This window comes from Amblyomma americanum, chromosome 6 (assembly GCF_052857255.1).
Source record: "Amblyomma americanum isolate KBUSLIRL-KWMA chromosome 6, ASM5285725v1, whole genome shotgun sequence".
In the NCBI taxonomy this organism is placed as follows: domain Eukaryota; kingdom Metazoa; phylum Arthropoda; class Arachnida; order Ixodida; family Ixodidae; genus Amblyomma; species Amblyomma americanum.
This window is the reverse complement of record NC_135502.1, coordinates 9,176,650-9,201,124: the sequence shown is the minus strand read 5'-3', so window position 1 is coordinate 9,201,124 and position 24,475 is coordinate 9,176,650. Positions and strand designations below refer to the sequence as shown.

Below are 24,475 nucleotides of genomic sequence, written 5' to 3'. Positions count from 1 at the left end.
AATTTCGCCTCCATCGAAATTCGACCGCCGCGGCCGGGATTGAACCCGCGTCTCAGAAGAGAAATTGACATGAACTGTTTGTTTAGCTGGCGGTGATGCACATTTATCTCCATTTACGCGATAGCGTATACAGCTCGTTCGGTCAAATAGCTGTCGGCGTAGTCAGCACCGCGTGTCAGGAATAATCGGGGTTGCGTAAAAAAGATGCGCGTCATGCCAACCGTTTGCCGGAGAATGTTCCGGATGGTGTCATGCGATTCAGCGTTTCGTGCAGCATAAACTTACTAGCGATGTTAGAGCGTACCTCGCGGCAGGGATTCGAACCGGTGACCTATAATCGGAGGCTGCGTAAAAAATCGTACTCTGGTAATTTGTGGTTCTAGTGATTGATGATTGATCAGTGTGTCATAGGCGAAGAAGAGTTAACTAAATCATTGTAATTAATTGGTTAATGGATTAGCAAAGAAATGAAAAGATGAAAAATGGAAAAAGGAGTTCAAAGGTGTCAAATTGCTCAGAATGAATAGTCAATGCTTGATAATGCTAATTAATAAAATTTAGAGCGTGTAATTGATGGGTTAATGAATTGAGACAATTGAAAAATAGAAAAATGCGATAAAATGTGTCAAACTATTCAAAATGTAAAGCACAACCCCCTACGCTATCGCGTCATAACCTTAAGTCGGTGCTTAAGTGTCCTTTTCCTTTTTTTTTCTGCGGTTCTTTTCCTATCTTGGAACACTTTCGTTTCATAACTTTGCATGCGAACGTTGGCACTTTTTTGAAACCACTTGTCCCTTCGCTACAAAAGGAGTTCTAGCATTATTTGCTAAACAGAAAACAAAAGGGTACATTATGCCCTAGAAGCCACAGCACAAAGGAACTGCTAACACTCGAGTGTACCAGAGTTCTTGTGCATTACAGTGGCAGCAACCACAGCAAAGGTTCCTCCCCCTCCTTACCATCGTCTTGAGTGCCGTTGTACTGATGGCGTTATTTCTTCAGCGGCAGCAGAAATGAGACGCGGCGCTCCTTGAAGTCTGGAATGACAAAATTTCCGGTACATTTGCTTCTTTTTGCGGGATACAACCTTTCGTGCATTGAAAGCAGCATCGAAAGTGTATTTCTGAATTGACGGTGACGACAATCGTTCTTAAGTTTCTTTATGCTGCTCTTCTTAGTCTTGCTGACTCGATGATTGCTCTCTAAGCGGCCAACTGCTTCGAGGCTCCTCGCCACCCGTAACCTTCGATACCTAAAGTAAACATGTGTGCGCAAAACTTCAATGATCCTTTGAGAAGAGCGGTTCAAAAAAGATCATAGCTTCAAGGGAACACCTGGAAACCTTGGCCAGGCACGGCAAAGCATTGACATCGACATCAATACAAGGGAAGGATAACATGATAACACCGACAATCGATTTCTGGTGGCGTCTAATCTCCATAATGACATCGGTCGTTTCTCCTCCCTAAAACAACGTGTTTGATGTTCTGCGGGGACCAAAAACATTTTAAGAGTTCTCGAAGAGGCAGTCGCGGCGGTTAGTGGCTCTCGCCGCTTGCGCTGCTATGACGGATGCAGTGGCGAATGTACATTGACCGTTTTGCCTTCGTTAGTCAAGCGCTCGGGTACACCAGCCGCTCTTCTGAGTAATGATTATCAAAACGTACCAACGAAAGCCGCAGAGAACGGCTTTAACGACTTGAAGCTTGCGATCTGCCTACGCCTGATGAGCATAAATAATAATGCGCTCTGTGGCGCGTACAGTGGATAGGGTGGAGGCGAACGTCCGCTCACCTGCGTCCCGCTAGCCGCTTTGTGTCGTGACGAGGAAAACACGCACAAATAAAGAAAAGGGCGAAAACAAAGATAATATGCTGGGCACAGCGTGCAAGTCTCGCACAACTTAGACAAGTCTCGAGCACTTCGCATTTGAAACGGCCTTGGATAGGGCGTGCACTTTCCTTTTCAGCATGAAAATCCTTTGTGGAAAACGTAACGAGCCAAGTAGCGAGGCATCCCCCCCCCCCCCCCGCCCTTACCCTTTCTTTTTTTATTTGCAATCAGCTTCCTGTGCAATCGAAGGCTGTGCAAGCCTTCGATTGCGTTTGTCGGTCATTTTATAGTGGCGTTTACTTGTTTCCAGGTCACTGCCGCTGCTGCTCCTGGTTGAAAATATTCGTTCAACGCAAGTAATCGCAACAGGTTGTCTGGTGCATGAACTTTTATGCCGAAGTCAATGCTCATTGTAATAAAGGGAGCGGAAAGGAAGGCTCACGCTTTGATTGCGCTGTGCTTGGGCGGAAATCAAATGGCAACAGGCTGCCAACTCTTTGCGAAATCTTAGTACTTCGAAATCCCGAAGTTTAGACCACCTATACGAGTTTGTTTCTAAACCGCTGATTTGCAAATAATTAACGTAAATGGTAGAGGAGCGGCTGGCGCTAGTGGCCGTTGTGTACTTATTAAATAAAATTAAATAAATAGAGCCGAGGGAGCTTAAGCGGAAGAGGGAAAATCGATGCAAGATCGCACGCATTAATGTTCGTGATTTACTTCCGGAAGAGACTGTTATAAATATTTACGCCGAACTTTCTCGCCAGTAAGGCAGATGCAGGGGTCAAACGATCGGGTGTGGCGCTGGTGAAGAGGCTGTTTGCTGCTTTCACGACCTGAAACGGATGACTTAGTCCAGTAATCGTTATTCATTGAAAGCAGCGACACTACTGTGGTATTATATAACGTCCGCATCACTTGGCAATATGTTCTACGTGACCTCGAGATCGCATTGCCTGTCTTTCTTTTTTTTTTGTCGTTGCTATCAAATAAGTCTACGGCACTGGAAAAACATTTTTGACCCATCTCTGCTGTGAGGTACTCTAGAATCAAAAGACGCGCGCGCGTTTAATTTTTTCTTCTGAGGACTCACGGCAAGAATAAGCTTGTCCATGGCAGGATAGAGCGGACTCCCCTTCTTAGCAGTACGAAAGAAGATAAAGGAACATAAAAAGGGTTAAATCTGTTATATAATACTATTATAACGAAATACTCATAGACAAAGGCAAATACATCAGTGAAGCTACCTCCTGTGTAACGAAAAAATACCTGCCCTATGACTATCAAAGAACAAAATTTTTGATCGATTGTTATAGATACTAACTTGGAACAAGCAGCCAGAACAAATAGTGAAGGCTGTTTTTAAAAAGTGATCTCGATTTGTTTGGTCTCAATGTATTTTTGCACTGTTGCTGTTTTGTTTCCAGCTCTTATACTAGGTTGTACAACAACGCTCCTGTCGAGGCCCTTATCGAGCTGATAGTGTTTCTAAACAAGGTAATAATAAATTAAGTGCTTCGATTCGCCGTCCATGGTAAGAAAGCTAAATTAAAGGCATACGACTCTAATCACAGCGCCTAAGCGCCAGCACATAGGCTGACTTGCTACAGTATCGTAAGCCAGACCTATCCGGTCGGCGAGTTAAGACACTGACACAGATAAGCCGGCCTACACACTTTCCCGCATCACGGACGATTTCACAAACGCACAGGCTCCACGAGGAGAATGAATAGAAGAGGTTTTATTACCCTTCCACTCTAATTCCCCGAACGACTGTCAGCACCAGCGCAGTGTCGTGCATAAAACAAAAATAAAAAAGTAAAAGTTTATTTCTACCTAGGGCACTGTATGAGTACGCAAGGCCATGGAAATAATTTAAGGGGCAGCATTACGGAGGCCCCCGTTTAGCGCACATGGCCATAAGCGCCTGCTCAATTTTCAGCGACTCATTCGCTAGACATTAAGACTTCTTTAAGCGCACGGCGACGTACAATACACGTATGTTAGGAATTGCGGATTCCATCCAGCGAGCAATGACACCTCGACGCAGAGCCGCGCAACAGCAGCGGCCATGACGCGTTTACGGTGTGCATTTTGTAAGGATAGGCTGCCAACCTGAATGAAGTGTTTTGACCCCTCGTTAACGGACAACGAACGCGCCTCCCTGATCGCAAGCAGCCGAGCAACTCACAGCTGTAGGTCGCAGGTTCAGCGCATACATCGAAATTCGCTTCGCTGTGAGAGCAGCCCACAACATCACACACACCCACACACAAAATGGACACCCGATGCCGACACTGGCGAAGGCGTATTACGTTATACACGAACTATGCAGGATAAAACAAAGTCGATTGTGAGACGGCGTGTTTTTGCCCCCGAGCCCAGAAAGCGCGCGCTCGATTCCGTCAGCGTGCAAAATTCGATTATGCGCGGTCACGAGGAAAAGGAGAAGGCTTTCGTCCAGCTTGTCCGACGGAGCTACACGCTTAATAGCCCCGGAGGGGAGGAGAATTGCGCGGCCGCATGCGGGTTAGAGCAGCGGCATTCTGTGTTGGGGCCCGCCGTGGTGACCCATTGCTAACTCGTCGTCCTGACGTAAGCCGCCACCCCCCTGCGCGTCTCCTCTCGCAGGTAGCCCTCGCTCTCGCCGCTCGCCTCGCGCGTAATCGCCGCGCAAGAGAGACCGCGTGGGAGAGCGAGTTGGTGCCCTTCCAGAGTGCTCCGCTTCGGTCTCCTCTCCCGTGCCGGCTTCTTCCCTGCGCGGGCCGGCCGTGTACCCCTTTCGGCTGTATTCAAGGCCCGGCCGAAGAAGAGGGGGGCGACTCGCGCGTCAAAAGGTGGCCCCCGTATGGACGTGGAATCACTACGCTCTGCAGCTTCCGCGGAGAGGGCGTGTGAAGGATGCTGATCTTGACCGCAGGCCCAGGATAGCCACTCGACAAGGTGGGTTCGCCGCGCTCCCCGGTCACGTGCGAGCCTCTATACATTGTCCCGCCCGCGCCGGTGTTCGCTCAGTCGTGTCCGACGCCTCCGGCGCAGCTCATCTGCCCTGGTTCCTTTTCGTGGCTCACTAGTCGTGCCCGGGGCGGGAGTCTCGCGTCTTATCGTGCCTTAGCCCAAGTCTGAGCGCGGGGCGCATCCCCTGGAGCCAAACTTAAGCTTTCATCGTAGCTACGTTGCTAGAATCCCCGTGTTAGATTTTCAGCGGCAAGCCAACTTTTTGCTGCTTTTAGTGGTCTTTCAGCGTTACGTTAGATTAGGAGAGCGCGCGTTTTGCTCTGGAGGCAGTGTGCTACTTTGGGGCGATTGCATTTCTCCGTATTCTACCACGGTAAGTTCAACGATTGGAGCCTTGCCTTTTGTCATATTTCCTGCTCGCGGTCAAATAACCAGCCACGATGAGCACCGGTGAAACAGTGAAGTATATAGAATATGGGGATCAACAGAAATGGATGCAGGTACAAAAATATTCCCTTTGCAACTACGGTGGATAAGACAGGAGAGCGGAGCTTTATGACAATGGCGCTCGCTGAGAAGCAAGCGTTTTAGGAGGAGTAAGCAGGGATTGCGCGAAAAGAGGATCGTTGTGTGCATGATTAAGCAGAACTAACAGGTTAGCTTGAAGGCAAAGGAGGGAGAAGATTCGTTGCACGCTTCCATTCCTATTCGGCAACTGCACGCCAGGAAGTGGTCTGTGAATGCTGCGCGGATGGGACGAGGGAATGTGTAGCACTAATGATGAGTTCTGTTAAACTTACCAGATTGAACTCAAGTTCAGTTTAGTTCTATACGCCGTTAAGCACTTCGAAGCGCTTAACACGCCAGCATTTCATGCAGTGTATGCGATGCAGGCTGCCGCAAGCCATTCGTTTTTAAGCAAAGATACATAGAGAACACACTTTCATGTTAGCCTTTTTTTTTCATTAACAGAGCACGAATTGTGCGCTTGCACATAAAGACAACTTGCATATTGTTATATGCTTTGTATTCATGAGATATAGTCGCGCAGACCTTATTGTTGATTAAAAAAAATTAGTCCAACTTTCACCGTTGTGTCCTTTCACGCAGTTGCATCGCGATGCTCGCCTCGCTTGTTGTGGCCGTTGTGGCGCTCAGCGCCCTTCCTGTGCACGGCCGAAGCCTGCCCTCCGAGAACGACATCTTTTCCGACTCCCCCGTGGTGTGCTTTAGGACAGGCTGTGCCCGTGGCGTGCGACGCACGGTGAACGATCGGCATGTGGACGAGTTCTATGGCATCCCTTACGCCATGGCCCCCGTGGGAGACCTGCGCTTTAGAAAACCAGTCGCCCACTACGACTGGGGCACGGGCATCTACAACGCCACAATCAAGCCGCCCTCGTGCCCGCAGACGTACTTCTACGCCGACGAGAACTGGAACAATTATGACCTGAGCGTCAACGAAGACTGTCTCTTCTTGAACGTGTGGGCCCCGGAGACCTGCGGCGAGGACGTCAAATGCACGCGGCGGCCTGTCGTCGTGTTCATCCACGGGGGCGCCTTCACGCACGGCGGTTCCGAGAGGGCCTCAGCAGATATGTCCCACCTAGCATCGGTGGGCGACGTGGTCGCCGTGTCGTTCAACTACCGCCTCAACGCCTTCGGCTTCATGTACGGCCGCAACAAGGACCTGCCAGGAAACTTGGGACTGATGGACCAGCGGCTGGCGATGAACTGGGTCCGCGACAACGTGGAGTACTTCGGCGGGGACCCGGACATGGTCACCCTCATGGGTCATGACGCCGGCGCCCAGAGCGTGGGGTACCACATGCTGTCGCCCAAAAGCCGCGGCCTATTCAAGCGCGCCATACTGCTGGGAGGTAACCCGTACACCACCACGCCACTTAACAAGCCAGACGTGGCGTACAACCGGGCGTTGACCGTGGCCCGCAAGCTGGGTTGCCTGGACAGCGAGCAAGACTGGAGGCGAAACCCGGGAGGTGTGATGCAGTGCCTCAAGTCCAAGGACGTCCACGAGATCGCCAACAGCGCCCAGTACGAGTTCAGCCGTGGTCGCATCTCCTTGTTCCCCGTGTTCGGCGACGAGTTCCTGCCCAAGAGTCCACAGGACATGATGGAGGACTCTGCGAGCTTTAAGGGCATGGACGTGCTCATGGGCCTCACCGAGGAAGAGGCCGCGGCGCTCGTCTACTACGGCGGCTACTTCGACGGGGCTCCCGCGGACGACATCACCATGGGCGACGTCCGCTACGTAGTGGGCCTTTTCTACGGCATGATGTACAAACGTAACGCGGCTCCCATCACCAACTACTATCTGAATGAGACGGAGGACAGCCCGAGTGACATGCTCAAGGCCGGTGGCCGCGCGATCGGAGACGGCGTCACCCTCTGCCCCGGAAACCAATTCGGCGAGGACCTGGCACGGCGCGGCGCCAACGTCTACTACTTCATGCTGACGCAAGAGTCGTCGTTCGGTTCGCAGCTGTTCGGCCCGACGTATGGTGAGGAAACGCTCTACATGCTCGGCTCCATGAGCGACATGAGCAAGAGTGAAGAGGAGAAGCTGCTCTCCGAGAAGATCATGAAGATGCTTGGGAGGTTCACACGCACGGGGTGAGTGCGGCCACCGATGCCTATCGGTCGGTTTTTTTCCTTTCTGCTTTCGAGTATCTCGGTAGCATCTAGAGAGGGGGCGGGAAGAAAAAGAAAGGAGGTTCCTCAAGGAGATGATCGCGATCCACTTTGTAAATACGCCCCCGGGATATCTCCTCCCTGAATACGTGAACGGGGCGCTAAGATCGCGACTCCGGAGCAGACTCATTTGGTCTCTTGCGAACGTTTTTTCAATCAACTGCCGTTTCCGCCGCTGCGAGTCTGCAAGCGCCCGAAAGGGTCTCGGAACATGCGTACCTCCTGACCTTTCGCTTTAAACGAGGCAGCAGACGTCGGCGGCAGCGTTTTAATGCCGTACACAAGATCAGAGTGTTTTTCATTTCCGAGCCGTATCACGCAGGGTATCGATGAGGCGGGAGAAATGCGCACTCGAACGAGAAATAAACCAGTTGGCAAGAGCGTAAGTAGGGCAGAATTTGAAACGATGAACCTTCAAGCTGCGAGTACCAATCCTGAAACCGTCCCTGAACTTTGCGAAGTGTTGTACATAGCGTGGCACGCAGACGGAAGCGCCCACAGACGCGACGAGCGGAAAGAAGGGGCGAGAAACAGGGGCAGAACGAATCCCGCGTTCCGCGTTCCGACCTCTCTGGCCACGCGTGACTCCATGTAGACAGCAAGGACATCGCCTTAACACGAGATAGCCTACTTCTTGCGGTAGTCTGCGTGAAGCACAGGAACGGGCCCTTCTGCATCACGCGGCTCGTTTCGTCGGCACTTGGCTCATCTGCGGAAGACGTAAACAAGCTCCCTCTCCCCACACGGAACGGGATGAGCCGCTGTTATCAAGCGGCGAAAAAATAACAGACTCGACCATCCTTTTTCGATACTTCCAAATATCGTGGGTCTCTCAAGTATGTGCTAACTACCACAGAACGAAGAAATGCCCGCAAAAAAAAAAACAAGATCTTGGCACCTTTGAGTGATGATGCCGGAAACTCAGTAGGCTGTATATAAAGTGCTAAGTAAAATATGAAGTATTCATATACCCCTACCGCCGGAGCATTTCCCTGAAAAGGGCGTCATATTTCAATGTTAGGGCATGTGTTAAACTTTTATTTCTCATTTGTGAAATACAGGATTAAGTTGCCTGAGAAGGGTTGATCGTCAGAACAAGCTGTAATTGCAGTTAAAGCTCGGATATCGGGATGTGTATTCGAGTGCTTTTCTTTTTGTAGCGGATGTACTCGCATTTCACTGCTTAGATCATCTTGAACAAGCGCCTGGACACTAGGTACTCGTTCGGGCTCACTGGCTGTCTTTGCGAACAGTTGTTTAGCTCAGAAAGCAGCTCCAACAACGGCGTCGTGAAAGTTCGAGAGGACCGTGTCAAAGCCTACCTGAGATGCGTTATGCCGTTTAATAAGAACAACAATAACAGTAATAATACCGCATATATTCATGGCATGAACAATGCAAAGCGTGCATCATAAAAAAAATAACCATTCAACCAACTCACATTGAAAGTTATGAGTTAACATGCCGCAGGCTGATATGACGTATCGTGCGTCATTAACGTTTATCTCTACTCACGACTGTATAGGCATACTTTCGCGATAAAAAATCGCTCCGTAGCAGTCGCTAACGGCTGACGCGTCCCTCCGACGTGCTTCAATATCGATTTTACCGATTTCACTGATAACTTAGAAAGGTAATTGGTCGGGCTAGTGGGTAATGACATGAGGTTTCAAAGCGTAAAACGCAGGGACAAGATAGCATACAAGCTCTAAACACATAGCACTTGTGTTCTGTCTTGTCCCTGCTTTTTGCTCTGTGAAACCTAATTTGACTGATATAGCTCAACTTCTCTTGATGTTACAATAACAAAAATTATCTAATTTCTTCTCGACCTTTGACAGAACTCTTCTGTTGAAATTAGCAAAACGCCACGCCCAGCACGAGAGAGAATGTAAGAAAATTTGGCGCGCAGGTAAGGCGTCACTAACGTCACGTTCAAGCAACTCGAGACGGAAGGCCAGCTGCATTGCGGTGTGGAAGGCTATAGGCAACTTGGCACGTGACCCGACATTCGTTCCATTATCCCATTATGCTGTCCGCGGCCACGTTATGCAGTAATCAGGCCGTCCTTCCTAACTATCTAAAGCTTCTAAGGGCGGCGACGGGTGCCGTGGGCACTGCATGGCTCCAAGACTGTTCAGGTCGAACGCCAATGCCCTGGGGACATTGGGAAAAAAAAAATGCTAGGCGTAAACACAGATATAAAAGGATTGGCTTTGCGAATGCTTCTAGAACATCAAGGCAGTACGAAATGTTCCGAACATGAGCAACGTGGTCTGCTTCCGCGCGCGGTGGTCTGCTGGGGCCGTTGGCGAAGCGGCCGCACCCGGAAGCGACGGCGGCGCCAAAGGTCACTTGGCCATGCGGGTGCAGTTTCATTGTTTTCCGCGCGCGATGAGAGCAATAATCGCGTCGCTCACCTCCGCCTTCTTCTTTGCCAGCGAGCAGGCTAATCAACAAGGACGCGCAAAACATTCGATCTATCCGGCATGCGCTTGCGTAACACAGCAGGGGAAATAAAACACAAGAGGATCGGCGAGTTGTCTTTCACCGCGAGCTTTGTAGATAACAAATGCTGAACAAAAGCAAGGGCGGCTAACACACTGGGCAAAGTTCCAAGTCGAGCAGCTTTTTTCTGCTAACACTTCAAGGCGACGTAAGTTCTTAGCCTGCAACGTAAATGATTGATTTGCTGCTTGGTTTCTGTAACCTAATTTATGTTTAGCACCACCTTCGTCAGTCCCAAACTGCAACTGATTTTCCGGTTTGTGACGTTTCCGAAAAAAAAAAATCTATGATAAGTTGTTTCTGCGGGAAAGGCCATGCATCGTATACATCCGTGGTATTACCTTTTTTTTCAACATCTTCGCCCCGCAGATTGCTCCTGCAGGGACTTTCGCTGTGCCCGCCATAGAACAAAGTAAGGCCAACGGGCTCCTGGCTGGCTCGCAAACACGCGTGCCAAGTTTAAGTTGGTCTCGACCCCCCTTTACTTCTAACGCTCTCTATCACCATAAAAAAGTTCCGCATCTGATGACACAGCAAGCGTAATAGGTCCTTGCTGCCCGACTGCGCAACCCGGTTCGCAACGGTTCATTTTACTCACGCTGCGAGATTTCCGTTGCTCTGACGCACAAGGTCGCTGGGATGGGAGAAGAGTGCTCGCACAGCTTTTCAGCGATCCCCGTATCGTGCATTAGGCTGCATGCAGCGCCGTCAGTGCTGGTTCATTGATTTTTTTTTTTTTGGCGAGCGTACAATCACCTTGATTGTATGACTAAGTGCTATCTTAGCCGTGCGCACTCTGGGACCACCGGTGCCTCTCCTAGCCGATTATTACTCTTTTACAAAGAGCGGCAACACACGCAATGCCTCTCTGCGAAAACGGAAGATGTGGGAACGGGCGCTTTAAACTTATCTTGATGACCTGGTTTTCGATGGAGAGTCTTAGGGAAGATCAGCGAATAAGCCGACGAGTGCAGCGCTAAAGAAAGCAATCGAGTGAGTACACGCGATGCTATTAACCCACTATATAAGCTTCGAATCGCGTTATGGTTCGCCCAAAAAAGGTCTTCCAAGCATATTCCAAACTGCTGCCTGTAACGAAATTAAGCCAGCGCCATTATCTATTAGCTCAGGCGTAGGCATGCAGTTACGTGATTCCAGTCCGTGAAAGCAGAAGGGCTGCACGGAACAAGATAATAGCCGTGTGCTCAAGGCTAACCACATCATAAAACCTAAAAAAAAGCGATTGCGATGCGGATCTAAGAGTAAAGAAGAAATGAATGTAAAATATATTTTTTTGCATTTTTGGCGAGAGCGAGAGTGTCAGGACGAAGTACTAGTAGCTGCCATCTCATGTAACAATCTCAGTGGGCCGCAGCGTATTTGGAGTGGCAGCTTCAATCACCTGAGAATCGCACAGCCGATCGACATTGTGCCGGTGGAAATTCTGCCGCCTGGACCACCGCCAGCGCTTAGGGATCAAATGGCCTATGAACCCGACCACACAATCCGCCTGATTGATTATACGCTGGTCAACGAGCACAGTATTACAGCAGCCATGAAAGATCCATCACGCTGAAGTCACTACTTGCCCACAGGAGCGATGTCAGTAGGCCGTGTACATAAATTGCGTGTAACAGTTCCCACAGTAACACAGTAATTCGCTTTCCCCAGCTAGCCTTTAGCCTGTGCCGGTGAAAAGTATCAGCGCAAGTTCCTTGGGCAGAGCTTGCTCATGGAAGCTTTCAGTTTAAGCGCGAAACTTTGTGGATTGGTCATCGGTGTGATCTCCTAAAGAAATCTTTCTCGAGCTCTGCAGTGCGAAGCTCGCACTGTGCGCGAGTTTCAGATGTGAGACATGCTTTCAGAAAGCACCGATCGCTAAGCCATGCGTTCATTTGAAAAGTGCCAATTTGGTGAAAGAAGTATTTTCTCGTTAACTGAAAACTAAATCCTCTGGCAGCATTATGCATATGCACCTTTCATTATCAATTCAAAGGGGTAACTGAACCTGCGCTGAAATGCCTCGAAAATAGTTTCGTATCTGTTAAATGCTGAATAATGCTGGAAATACTTGTAAAAACGTCTTGCTCTTTGTTCTCCAACAAACTATAACCGAAGCCACGAGGTAACTGAAGCCAACCTTCAATGTTCCCTCAAAGCGTTTCTATAATACAGATTCGAACTCTCCTTCAAACAACTCACAGGACGTTTCCGACTATATAACGCGAGATCCAGCGATAGCTGGTGTAGTGTTCAAGTGATGCACCCTTGCACTGGCTGGCGGCTGTTCAAAAGAGAGCCACCCATAGGCTTAATGCGACCCAGGTTGACCGTGATATATGGTGGGTGCGTTAATGACATCCACCCGGTGGGTCATTAACGCACCCACCGGTTCCGCCGACGACGACGATGCGCAAGCCAGGGACGGGCGCATAACAGCTATCGCTGTAAAAACACAAGGACGGGTTGTTGTTGAACAAGTCACAGTGGGCGTGCTCTTGGTTGCAACCCCGGAGCTGGAGTTCTGGCAGAGGGGCATATTGCAAAGCAACACTCTTTTACCGTGAAAACTCTTATTTTGAGTAGAGCTCTGCCATCGCTAGTCTAGTGTACACGGTTTCAGTAAAAAACACCAACGAAACTTGCAGCATTTAATGTGAGCCATTTCCTGTGCTTAAAAAAAGCGAATACCTATAGGCAGAATGATATCTGGTGGGTAGAAAAGTGCATTTAAATGTATAAAAGAAAATGTTCTTGTGCAGCTGCCATCGTGTATTTTTACATAGGGCTCAGAAGCCAGTCAGTCAAGCTCATCATATTTTGTTCTCTGGAGCCCTCTACATATTTTGGTGGAAAAATGACTTATTGATTTATTGCTTGATTGAATAATGTAATGACGTAGTTGGATACGACATGCACGGGTACTAAACGGGTGTATTAAAAATGCGCACTTATTATCATATTTCCTCAGAGACCCTAAAAACAATTTGTATATTTTGGTTCATCTATTCGTTCCCTAGTGATTTACCTAGCCAGGAATAATTAAGCTAACCTCTCTGGCTTTAGTTTTTGCTGTTTTACCTGAGAATGTAACTTCCATCCTTCGTTCAGTGCGATATAGGGTCGGGAATTTCGACAGGGGCTGGATGACGGTGACTTGGGTGCACTTGCAGATCCAGAATGCATAATTGTCGTCAGGGCAGCGCCCGTTATTGAAGCCAGGGGCGGCCAAGAATGTCTTTTAAGTATATTCTGTACAGTGCTGAGTAAGGGAGGCGGCAGTCTAGACGCTGTCCTGGCGAGTGAGACGGGTGGCGTGCAGGCGCGGTGCATCTGAGCTCCCTGAGAATGACCGCGCACTGGCGCTTAAGGGCGCTGCGGTGTCTTTCAGGGCCGCATTGACCGGGTCACGGGAGAGATCGACCTGGAATGGTAGGATGGCGGCAGACAACGGCGCTAACGGCCGCAGACGAACACAATTGACCGCACACTGGATGCTTAAGTCAAAGGGCGCGCTTGCTTCTCATCATCAGGACCAGCGCCGTCAGTGGCGAAGGGCCAGATTGCAGTTGTCCCACAAACCTTACGCCGCCTACGGTTCAACGGTGCCACGCTACTGTCAGTATCGTTCGGCACAGATTTCTCAGCTATCAGGAATTATAGCAGTTTTCAACACGTAGCCATTTCGTGACTGAAGAATTAGCCTCTTACCTTGTAACCAGCAAGCTATTTACGTTGTAACCAGTTAGCCAACAAGCCTTATTATTAACGCGACAGTGGGAGCCCGTGTCGCAGAAAAGCCGGCGTCGTCGTCGCCATCGTTTACCGTTAACGAGAAATCCACGAAAAGTTCCCAGAGAAGCAACCCAGCTGGGTGGCGTGGTTTGCTCACGTAGGTTGCAGGTGGGCCACCTGGGTCACGTGACCTTATGGTGTCATCGCAACGTGCCCACCCGATTGTGAGTCAACTGCCACCGTGGCAGGTGGCAGTTAAATTAATGATGGGTCGCTCGGGAAGAGCAACCTGGGTCACACAAGCCCCACCGGTGGCAGCGCCTGCCGTGGCAGAGCCGTGGCGCATCGCTTAACCGCTGCGCCAGGAGTGCCATGAGCACTCCCAGCGGTCTATGAATGTGAAGTAGAGAATGACCAGTTCCGCACATGTGGACATTAACCCATTAACGCCGTTACCGTGTCATACCGTTAGCGGAGCTTAACTGTCCCCTATAATTTTTTTGCAATGCGATTAGATGACAATGCTGTTCGAAGAAATAACCTGCGCTATTAACCTTGCTTTAGAATCTTAATTTCTTCGTTCACGGTCTCGGATCATCATTCTTCTTCTAATAGTGTTGTGAGAGCACATGCGCTTAATTCTTAAATAAAGGAGGGCAGCCTTATGAGTTACCTGGCTAGGAAAAGAGCTAGGAACTGCTAACGTCACACTGTTAGTTTAGCCAATCTCTGCACTTTCGATCGATGCATTGTTGAGGACAGCTAAGGCTTAGGCTATACTAATAAAATTTTCGAAGAGTGGCTTTAATATTATGCTCTTCGCCGCAAAAAGAAAAGCCCTTTACTTTTTCTTTTTTTTTTCATGCGGATTCTAGCAAATTAACTAATGCATTACTTGTAGACGACAGCGAATAACACAACGTGGTTGCTTAATGCAATTAATTTGTGCATTTACTTGTTTATCCGCGCGATCAGGCTTGCTCGCTTTTCCACCGTCGAGCAGGGCGGCGTTGCACATTTTAAATCATCTCGCCCTTGGTTTCAATCACGATGTCTAAAGAAAACTTGATTTGTTATCACTGGCACCTCTACAAGGCTTGACACTTAGGTGAGTGATGCAAATAATATGAGCCGCAATGAAGCGTGAATACTGTCAAGAAAGTAAACGGCGCGCTTATATCAGCAAGCAGGGAGCCCCTTTGACTTATGCTCATTTACGTACACACTTTTCAGTTGTATTCACACAATGTTGTCAAAAAGCATCTTTCAAACAGCGGATGACACTCGCAACGCGCTTACGTTTCAATTCGTCTCACGTTCACCGGCGCACGCGCAACAGTTGAACGTTGAGCACGGCGATGGCCGGAACTGTTTTCCTCAGAAGACAGGCGCCGCTCAAGAACACAGCGGACACATTCAGACGGCGTGTAGTCACAACACATCTTGTCGTGGATCTCTTTTTATCAGTAAGCGAAGCAAGCCCAGAAATAAAGAGCCCGTAAACCACCTCACGTTGGAACGAGCTCAGAGAAGACAAAACGCTGGTGCCCGTCTGCCTCCTTTTGGTCTCGTTTTCGTCTTTTTTTTTTGCGCCTGTTCTACGCGTCTACCGATGTTGAACCAAAAACGACTTCTCCCCCTGCCTAAAACACACACAAACACTCGCCCACCCTTTGTTATTTATTTCTTGCTCGAGCGCGAAACGGTATATCTCGGCGGCCGGCCACATAAAACGCAAGCGACTTCCTCGTCCTAGATGATTCGGATGCACGATAAAAGCTTGGTTTATCTCCGGCTGACCATACTACGTGTTTGGCTTGCGAGGAGACGTACCGTACTCCTTTTCGGAGAATCTCTTAGAGATTACTCCGTCGAAGGACCTGCTGATGACCTCCTAGTTCCATTAAACATTTCGGAGGAGTAGAGAAACCGCCGCACGGCGTATCAGCCCAGATCTTATATTCGCTCAGCAGATTGGCATGCTGCTAGAAAAGCTGCGGAGGCTAATATCGCCCAGACAACGGTCCTTTACTTTTTAAAAATTAAATTTCGCCGTAAATTTGGAATAGTGATTATACCGCATTAACAGAATAGTGATCGTTTGGAGAGAAAACCCGTGGTCTATGTGCACGTGTGCGTATGCGTGAAGTTCCGACCCCCAACGCCCGCTACTTTCCCGTAAGGTGCCTCATCCAGCATCCCCCCTCCTCCCCCACCTTAAAAATGCATCTTCCACCCACCACCTCCACTCGCCAGAAGCCCACGCAACAGCGGAAGGCGATCAATGCAAAAGGGAATGCAAAAGCGAATTGTACAACAAATTATGCAGGCACATATTTGTCGCATCACACCGTAAAATCGCCTGCGCATTTGAAATTTGCTTCCGTATCAATTCGTTGTAATAGGCCGCACAGTGCGACGTATGCACTTCGCTTCAAACTGCAATGATCCAATATTTGGGTACGGATCAGCGAAACTTCAAGTTTCGCGAAAATTTTCAGTTTTCGTGGAACCAATTTCCAGAATGTTGTGAGCTTTGAGGATGATTAACAAATTTAAAATGCAGCCCACCATATCTTATGCCATCCTTTTTCAGCATCGATTCAAGGGCTTTTGAGGAACTCTTTAAGCAGCACGCGATTACAAGCTACAGAAACAGCTTCAGTGCTTTTGTAAGCGTCCAGCGGTGTGTCCCTACATTAAGTGGAGCAGCAGCGCAAAAAGGTGGACCGTTACCCTGCCAAGATAAATAATCGTGTAAGAGCTGAAGTTGGCAGAGGCGCAGCGCCACCCAGTGAGAGTTGCGGAAACCTCTACTCACCGTAGATTTCGCACTCTGCTTGCGCGATGTCGCTTTCGTCTGCCGTGAGCTGCCGTGAGCTAAGCGGGGACTTGCTGCGGACTTAATCAGCTCCACTGTTAGAAAGAAGCTGTAAGAGATGAATGGGCGCCTCATGACGAAATGGTTAGTTCAGTTATCGGCCTTTGTCCAGTGTGTTTAGGGGCACTGCCGAAATGTAGTAGAATACAAAAGATCTACTCCACCGTTGGAGTTTCTACTAAAAATGAGCTCCTGCATAGTTGTTTCTCTTGAACACACTGGGCTAATACCTATACCTTTTCGAGTTGGTGATCAATTCGGCATGGAGTTTGCAGCCCTACCATTTCCTCGTCGTCCTGGACAGCATTGATGAGTCAGTTGTTTGGGTTTTAACGTCCCAAAGGGACTCAGGCTATGAGGGATGCCGTAGTAGAGGGCTCTGAATAGTTTCGACCTCCTGGGTTTTTTTTTTTTTTAACGCGCACTGACAACGAACACTAAATGGGTCTCTAGCATTTCGCCTCCATCGAAGTGAGACCACCGCTGTTGAGATCGAACGCGCGTCTTTCGGATCAGTAACCGAGCACCACAACCCCTGAGCCATTGCGGCGAGGTTAGAATAGTTGAGAGCGACCGTGCCGGACAGGCGGTGGGATCGCGAAGAATTTTCCGTCACCGATGTATCCGTGAAACTTGCTTTGCTTTCTTTTGCGGTCGTTTGGCTGCGCTTGGATGGAAGGTAATGAGTAGTTACTCCTTATTTGTTTAGCCTTCTAACTTATTAAACAGTCGGTAACGCCGATGTGCATGTTTCCAATCAGAGTGGCCCTTTCTCTTGACCTTTTTTTCTTCTTTTCCCCGCGTCTCATTGCAGGCGGCCGGACATGCCGTCGATGGTGTCGTCGTGGCCTCGATTCTCGGAGGAGAACCCCCAGTACCTGTCCATCTCGGCGAGGAACGCAACCGTGCAGATCGGGCCGCGTCTCGACGAGTGCAACTTCTGGAGAAACTTCTGGAGGCACCGCGGCGGCAACGGCACGTCGCAGGACATTGTGCTCGGGTGAAAGTCGTTGTGCGCGCAGTGGCGTCTCGAGAGACGGCGTCAGAGTGCGGGACTTCATCGCTGACGCAATGTGCTCCGCGTCGTCTCTGTAGGGCCCGCGTTCTACGTCAGGCTGTGTTCCAGCGTGCAGCCGCTTGAGTGGGCTCCAAGCGGTCTATACGTCCCATCTACGTCCTCGCCTCCACCTCTGTTGTTTTGTTGGTTTTTCCTTTTCGCGTTGTTGAACTTGTTTGTTATCTTCGGTGTGTTTTGTTTGCAACTTCTCGTGCTGTCGGTTTGACGTTTCTCTTTGTGAAGAATGATCCTTCGATCTTACGTGAGGAAACATGGAAATACGTAAACCTGCCTTCCAGAAAACAAAAAGGTTCCGGAAGTAGTTTACACCAGAGGAAGGAGAGAAATTGTCTGAACGTTTATGGTTATTATGGTTCATTACGGTTAGAGAATCGTATGCAGGAAATAAGGTATAACGTCTTAATGCATTATTAGTAGTATGTAATGGCTAATCGAAATAACACCACACGTGATGTTCGTCACCATTAAGAATTTGGTACACTAAGTTGCACAAATTTGGCCTTTGGTATATCGAAAAAGAACAAACTGAAATATGGATCCAAGTTTATAATGACACCGCGAGCGCATTTGCTCTGATTTTTGCAATGTACAGTGTAACATGCCTAAAGTACACGACCTTATCGTCCTCGCTCGTGACGCTAGCTTAGCGTGAACATTCAGGGGGTCGGGTATTACTGTCAGAAGGCTGCGAATCTGATGGCAGCGTTTTCTTGAGCACGTTACAGTGCAGTTGTTCTTCTCTCGACATAAGTTGCGAAATGCACGTGTTCAAAGGTGACACCAGGCTGAAAAGTCAGTTTCGAAGACGCAACTCAAGAGCAACAAAAATATACACCAGATGAGGAAGCCTTGCTTACGAAGACGATAGCTCATGAAAACACCAGCCACACGAGTTAGGGGATTTCGTCATTGTTCTCCTCAAGGCTAACGTACCCAAAGAAGTGCGCTTGTTTCCTGAATCGAAGGTTGACGTTGCTGAAGATCCGTTTCCTCATTTGAAAGTGAGTTTCAAGGATGACTAAGACATAAATGCTAAGGTACATAATTTTCGGCAACCCAAGTATTGGTCAGTCTTCTCGAGAAGCTCTAAAAAACGCTAGTATTGTGAAAAAGACAGAAAGACGCCGTAAATAACACATTTCCATTCTAATTCACGACCAGACGCAGGACAGACGTTCAAAACTTTCCCTACAAATACAAACTTGATAGCCATTCAGTAGAAAACGTAATGCTGCATCATTTGCGAACACAAGCTTCGGGCGTTCAGCGCTCTAGTGATCATTAGCTTTTGAGTTGCGAAGCAGAAAATTAGGTTCCCTTCAGAGTGCGTCTGTTGAATTCAGAAGGAGGTTTTTTTTTTTTCACAGCATGTTCTTCAGACTTCAAAGGTTAAACTGAAGAAAATATCGTGGGTGCCACTAATATAGAATTTCAACCAAGCCCGTCTGCCACTCAGCGGCTTTTCCGCTCTGCACGAAGGCGTGGTAACAAAATATATAAAAAAATACAGATACGGCGAAAAACAGTCACTCAAGTCACAAAGCAAAGCATACCAGATGTTCAGCAGTGCATGTGAAAGCTTCTGCTCCGCGATTACCAAGTGAATATGCTACATGATAACATTAGACAATTGTTTAATTGCTGCAGAAAGACGTTTCAATGTACAGTCCACTGCCTTTTTGCTTGTATACTCGCCGGACTTCATAGCCTGGACTCTCCTGAGTGTGATACAGAGAGTCCCAGCAAAAGGCGGCGTCAGGTTCGCGTCATGTACATTCAATGGCGAGGAAATAAAGGTTCTTTGTTTCGTTAGTCGTTTCGCCTGTCGTGCCTTCAGTTCTTCGGTGCAGCAAGTTTTCCCTCGGTGAGAGAGACGGGCATGTTTGAAAGAACTGAAAGTACCGTACCGTGATTGTCAATCAAACAGACCGATTAAAATGTCAAGCATCAGCGACACCACCAGTGCTATGTCGTCATAAGTTCGACATCGAAAAGAACTATTACGACTGAATGGTGAAACAATATTACTGCATTAAAAGCATTTTGAAAAAAAAAAAATCTGTTGATACCGCCAGAGAATTAAGGTCAAAATAAATTGTCGGAAAAATAAAGTAGAGCGGAAAGGTGTTAAAGGACGTATATTTTCTCGTTGATAATCAGTTTACTGTAAAAAGGCGCTTCAGGCATAAATTTTATTTTGGGAGGCGACTGCAATGAATTGACTGGCCTGACCTAGGACGAAAGGAATAGGACGGAAAGATGGGCGTGTTGGTGTACAGTCGTGGTTGGAACTGCCGCGTGTTCTGGGGATGCAGTGCTGGGTTTCACCGAACAAGCAATGGGCAGCGTAGAAAGAGAGAAAAAAAAACATTTCGTACCTTTTAGTCCTTGACAGCTTGCTATCTTTCTGCAGGGGTTGGGCTTCAGATAAATGAGCCGTGATGAACTCGTAGTAAATGCATGTGCATCACGTAGTTCTCTTGTCTCATAGGTAACCAGACTACCTTATGTCGGAATCAGCAGAGGGAAATCGAAAGTATTTTGCGTGGCGCAAGGATAGTTGCATGTAAAATCTGCTAACTGACAGTAGGCTGTTTGTTACTTCGAAGAAACCAAGAAACTGCCATGCTAAGAACTGCCAACTAGGAAACTGCCATGCTAGGTCAATTTTTCGCTTGGGCTTGAACCTTTGCAGGCCATGCGTGAAGAAACTTTAGCAACATTAAACTGCTATGATTGTACGTTTGTTTGATATTAACCACATTTATTAATGAGCAGTGATAGCGTAGACGCAAAGCATCCGCCTCGTTTGCAAGGGTATCGCAGTTCGAATCCTGGTGTCGTGCCAATCTAAACCGTATATAAAAAAAAAAATCCGCGGGTCGATGTAAAGTAGGTTATTGGGTCTAAAAATTAATGTGCGGAAAACTGAAGTAATGTCTCGAAAGGGAACGGCAGTTTATGATTGTTAGGAAGGCGCTAGAAAGGGAAAAGGAATAAGTCTACTTAAGGTATGTAGTGACCGCAGATAACTATGAGAATAAGAATGGGTGGAACGCATTTGGTAGCTACTCTCAGATCATGAATGACCTTCAACAGTATTCCTCGAAAGAAAAAATATATTGATTTTACCTTACCGGTGCTCACCTATCGGGCAGGAACGTGGAGGATAACGAAAAGTGTGTTTCTTAAACTGAGGCCAACGCAATGAGCGACTCAAAGGAAAATGATAGGTGTAACGTTAAGAGCCAGGAAGAGGGCAGAGTGGGTCAGGGAATAAACGCAGGTTAATCACATACCAGTCGAAACCAAGAAGAAATTGGCATGACCAGGACATGTTATGCGAGTGCAAGATAACAGATGGTCGTTAAGGGTAACCAACTGGTTTCCAAGAGGAGACAAGCGCAGCAGGGGGTGGTAGAAAGTCAGGTGTGTCGATAAGGTTCTGATGTTAGCGGTGATAAGAACGGTAATTGAGGTGCTTTGACCATTTTTTGTTTTCAAATAAGTTTCTATATGCTATGGCCAAATGTGAAGACAGAAGCGAATCGTACTTAGCCATCGCATATAAAAATTTATTTGAAACCAAAAAATGGTAATGGCACCTCGATTACCGTTCTTATCTTCTTCCTGAACACACTCACACATATATAGATATATGTGTGTGTGGGTGCGTTCAGATAAAATGGTATATATATATATATATATATATATATATATATATATATATATATATATATATATATATATATATATATATATATATATATATATATATATATATATATATAATGTAACGGGGGTTTGTTACGAGGTACTGGGGCGACGGGAACGGCAACGGCAGCAGTCTGGGATCAGATCGGCAAAAGACACACAAGCGTAGCGCTGGCAAAAACTCTCGAGAACACTGTCACCTCGTCTTCGTCTTTTCAAATCATCAGACGCATCTTCTTTAGCCTTACAATCACCCCGGGGACAAGAGGAGCCATCCTGGCGACTTAGGATGATGGCAAGACGGCGGGGTCGTAGTAGGGCTTGAGGCGCTGGACATGAACGGTCTCCCGTCCTCGGCGGCGGAGATCAGGAGACGGCGTGAGGGGTTCCACGATATAATTAACCGGACAGGTGCGCTCCAGCACACGGTAGGGACCATGGTACTTCGCAAGAAATTTTGAGGAGAGACCGGGAGTTCCTGAAGGGATCCAGAGCCACACAAGTGCACCAGAAGTGTAGTTCGGTGGGGTTTGGTCTTGGTCGAGGCGGGAGCGCTGGCGATGCTGGGTGTCAGTGGTGAGTGACCGGGCAATTTGGCGGCAGGCTTCGGCGTGTTGCGCGGCGTCGGAAACAGGCCGATATTCGGATTCATCAGGGCGGTAAGGGAGGATAGTGTCGATAGTAGCAGAGGGTTGGCGGCCGTAAAGTAGGAAGAAAGGAGAGAATCCGGTGGTAGACTGCGTAGCGGTATTGTACGCATAAGTAACGTACGGAAGGACGAGATCCCAATTCGTGTGGTCAGAAGCGACGTACTTGGAGAGCATGTCTCCGAGTGTGCGGTTAAATCGCTCAGTGAGGCCATTGGTCTGCGGATGATAGGCGGTGGTAGTTCGGTGAATCGTGTTGCACTCTTTGAGAAGCGCCTTCACCACCTCAGATAAGAACACGCGGCCTCGGTCACTGAGCAGTTCACGAGGTGCACCGTGGCGAAGGATGAATCGGTGCAAAATGAAGGAGGCGACGTCCGTCGCTGTGGCAGCCGGAAGGGCAGCAGTTTCGGCATATCGTGTAAGGTGATCCACCGCTACTATAGCCCAACGGTTGCCGGCTGCAGTGTATGGAAGCGGACCGTATAAATCAATGCCAACGCGGTCGAACGGGCGTGGAGGGCATGGTAACGGCTGCAGCTCAGCAGCAGAACGATGGGGAGGTGTCTTGCGACGTTGGCAGGGAATGCATGCGCGCACGTACTTCATGATAAAGGTGTACATTCCGCGCCAGTAGTAGCGCAGCCGTATGCGGGTGTAGGTCTTGAAAACGCCCGCGTGACCGCTGTGGGGGGCAGCATGGAAGTATGCGCATATCTCCGAGCGTAAGTGACGTGGAATAACGAGCAGCCACTTGCGACCTTCGGAGTTGTAGTTACGGCGATAAAGTAGGGTGTCACGGATCGCAAAATGGGCAGCTTGGCGGCGGAGCGCACGTGACGGTGAAGCAGCCGTCGGGTTGGCGAGAAAGTCGAGAAGGGAAGCGATCCAGGGATCCATGCGTTGCGCTGAAGGCATGTCGCTGAGGCGAAGCAAGGGCAGAGAAGCGTCGGAGGTGGAAAGGCTGGCGATTTCGGCTGGAAGGGGGCAGCGTGACAGTGCATCGGCGTCTTGATGCTTGCGGCCGGTGCGATACACGACGCGGATATCATATTCTTGCAAGCGAAGGGCCCACCTAGCGAGGCGGCCGGAGGGGTCTTTCAGGTTGCAAAGCCAACAGAGCGCATGGTGGTCGGTCACAACGTCAAAAGGGCGCCCATAAATGTACGGTCGAAACTTCGCGAGGGCCCATGCAATCGCCAAACACTCTTTTTCAGTTACGGAGTAGTTGCGTTCTGCTGGTGTGAGTGTGCGGCTAGCATAAGCAACGACGTATTCGTCAAAGCCAGGTTTTCGTTGGGCGAGGACAGCGCCGAGGCCAACACCGCTGGCGTCCGTGTGAACTTCGGTAGGAGCGGCCGAGTCGAAATGGCGCAGAATGGGCGGCGCCGTGAGGAGACGGCGCAAGGTGGTGTATGCGTCGTCGCACGCTGGAGACCACAGTGATAAATCCGCACTTCCAGACAGCAGTTGAGTCAAAGGCGCAGCAATGGACGCAAAGTTGCGAATAAACCGGCGGAAATATGAGCAGAAACCCAGGAAGCTGCGCAGGTCTTTGATGGAGGTAGGTTTGGGAAAGTCAACCACAGCACGAAGTTTCGCTGGGTCGGGACTGACGCCCTGCTTAGAGACAACATGACCTAAGATGGTTAATTGACGAGCGGCAAAACGGCATTTTTTTAAGTTCAGCTGCAGGCCGGCGTCAGAGAGGCAGGTCAAGACGTGCTTCAAACGGGAGAGGTGGGTGTCAAAGTCCGGGGAAAAGACCACAATGTCGTCGAGGTAGCAAAGGCATGTCTTCCACTTAAGTCCGCGCAAAATGGTGTCCATCATCCTCTCAAAAGTCGCGGGGGCGTTACAAAGCCCGAAGGGCATCACCGTAAATTCATACAAGCCATCCGGTGTCACAAAGGCGGTTTTGGGGCGATCGGCTTCTTTCATAGGAACTTGCGAGTACCCGGAACGCAAATCAAGAGATGAAAAGAGTTCGGCCCCTTGCAAAGAGTCCAGAGCGTCGTCTATGCGCGGGAGGGGATAGACATCTTTGCGCGTAATCTTATTAAGGCGGCGGTAATCTACACAGAAGCGTATGGAGCCATCCTTCTTTTTGACGAGCACCACAGGCGACGCCCATGGGCTGCTTGAGGGCTGAATGACGCCGCTCTGGAGCATCTTGTCGACTTGGTCTTCAATAACTTGGCGCTCGGCGACAGACACACGATAGGGACGTTGTCGCAGCGGTGCGTGGTCACCTGTGTCGATGGCATGGGTGACAGTGGAAGTTTGGCCCAAGGAACTTTGATGTGAGTCAAATGATGAGCGAAACTGATTAAGTAAAGTGAGAAGCTGTGCCCTGTGCGGCGCTGGAAGGTTGTCGTCGATGGAGCGAAGGAATGCTTCGGTTGA

At 48.9% G+C, this 24,475-nt stretch overlaps 1 protein-coding gene across 3 annotated transcripts in view; it reads left to right on the top strand.

The window, feature by feature from the left end:
* Nucleotides 1-19,520, top strand: part of LOC144136267 (acetylcholinesterase-1-like) — a 53,619-nt gene extending 34,099 nt beyond the window's left edge. Inside the window, exons 2-4 of one of the 3 annotated variants that reach the window (XM_077668474.1) lie at nt 4,468-4,779; nt 5,905-7,428; nt 17,445-19,520. In XM_077668474.1, the coding sequence (XP_077524600.1) occupies nt 5,915-7,428; nt 17,445-17,634 (1,704 nt within the window). In that variant the 5' untranslated portion in view covers nt 4,468-4,779; nt 5,905-5,914 and the 3' untranslated portion in view covers nt 17,635-19,520. Of the gene's footprint in view, nt 1-4,467; nt 4,780-4,831; nt 5,168-5,904; nt 7,429-17,444 lie in introns of those variants that run through there. The other 2 variants (XM_077668475.1, XM_077668476.1) reach the window with 2 other exon arrangements.
* The last annotated feature ends 4,955 nt before the right edge of the window (nt 19,521-24,475 follow it).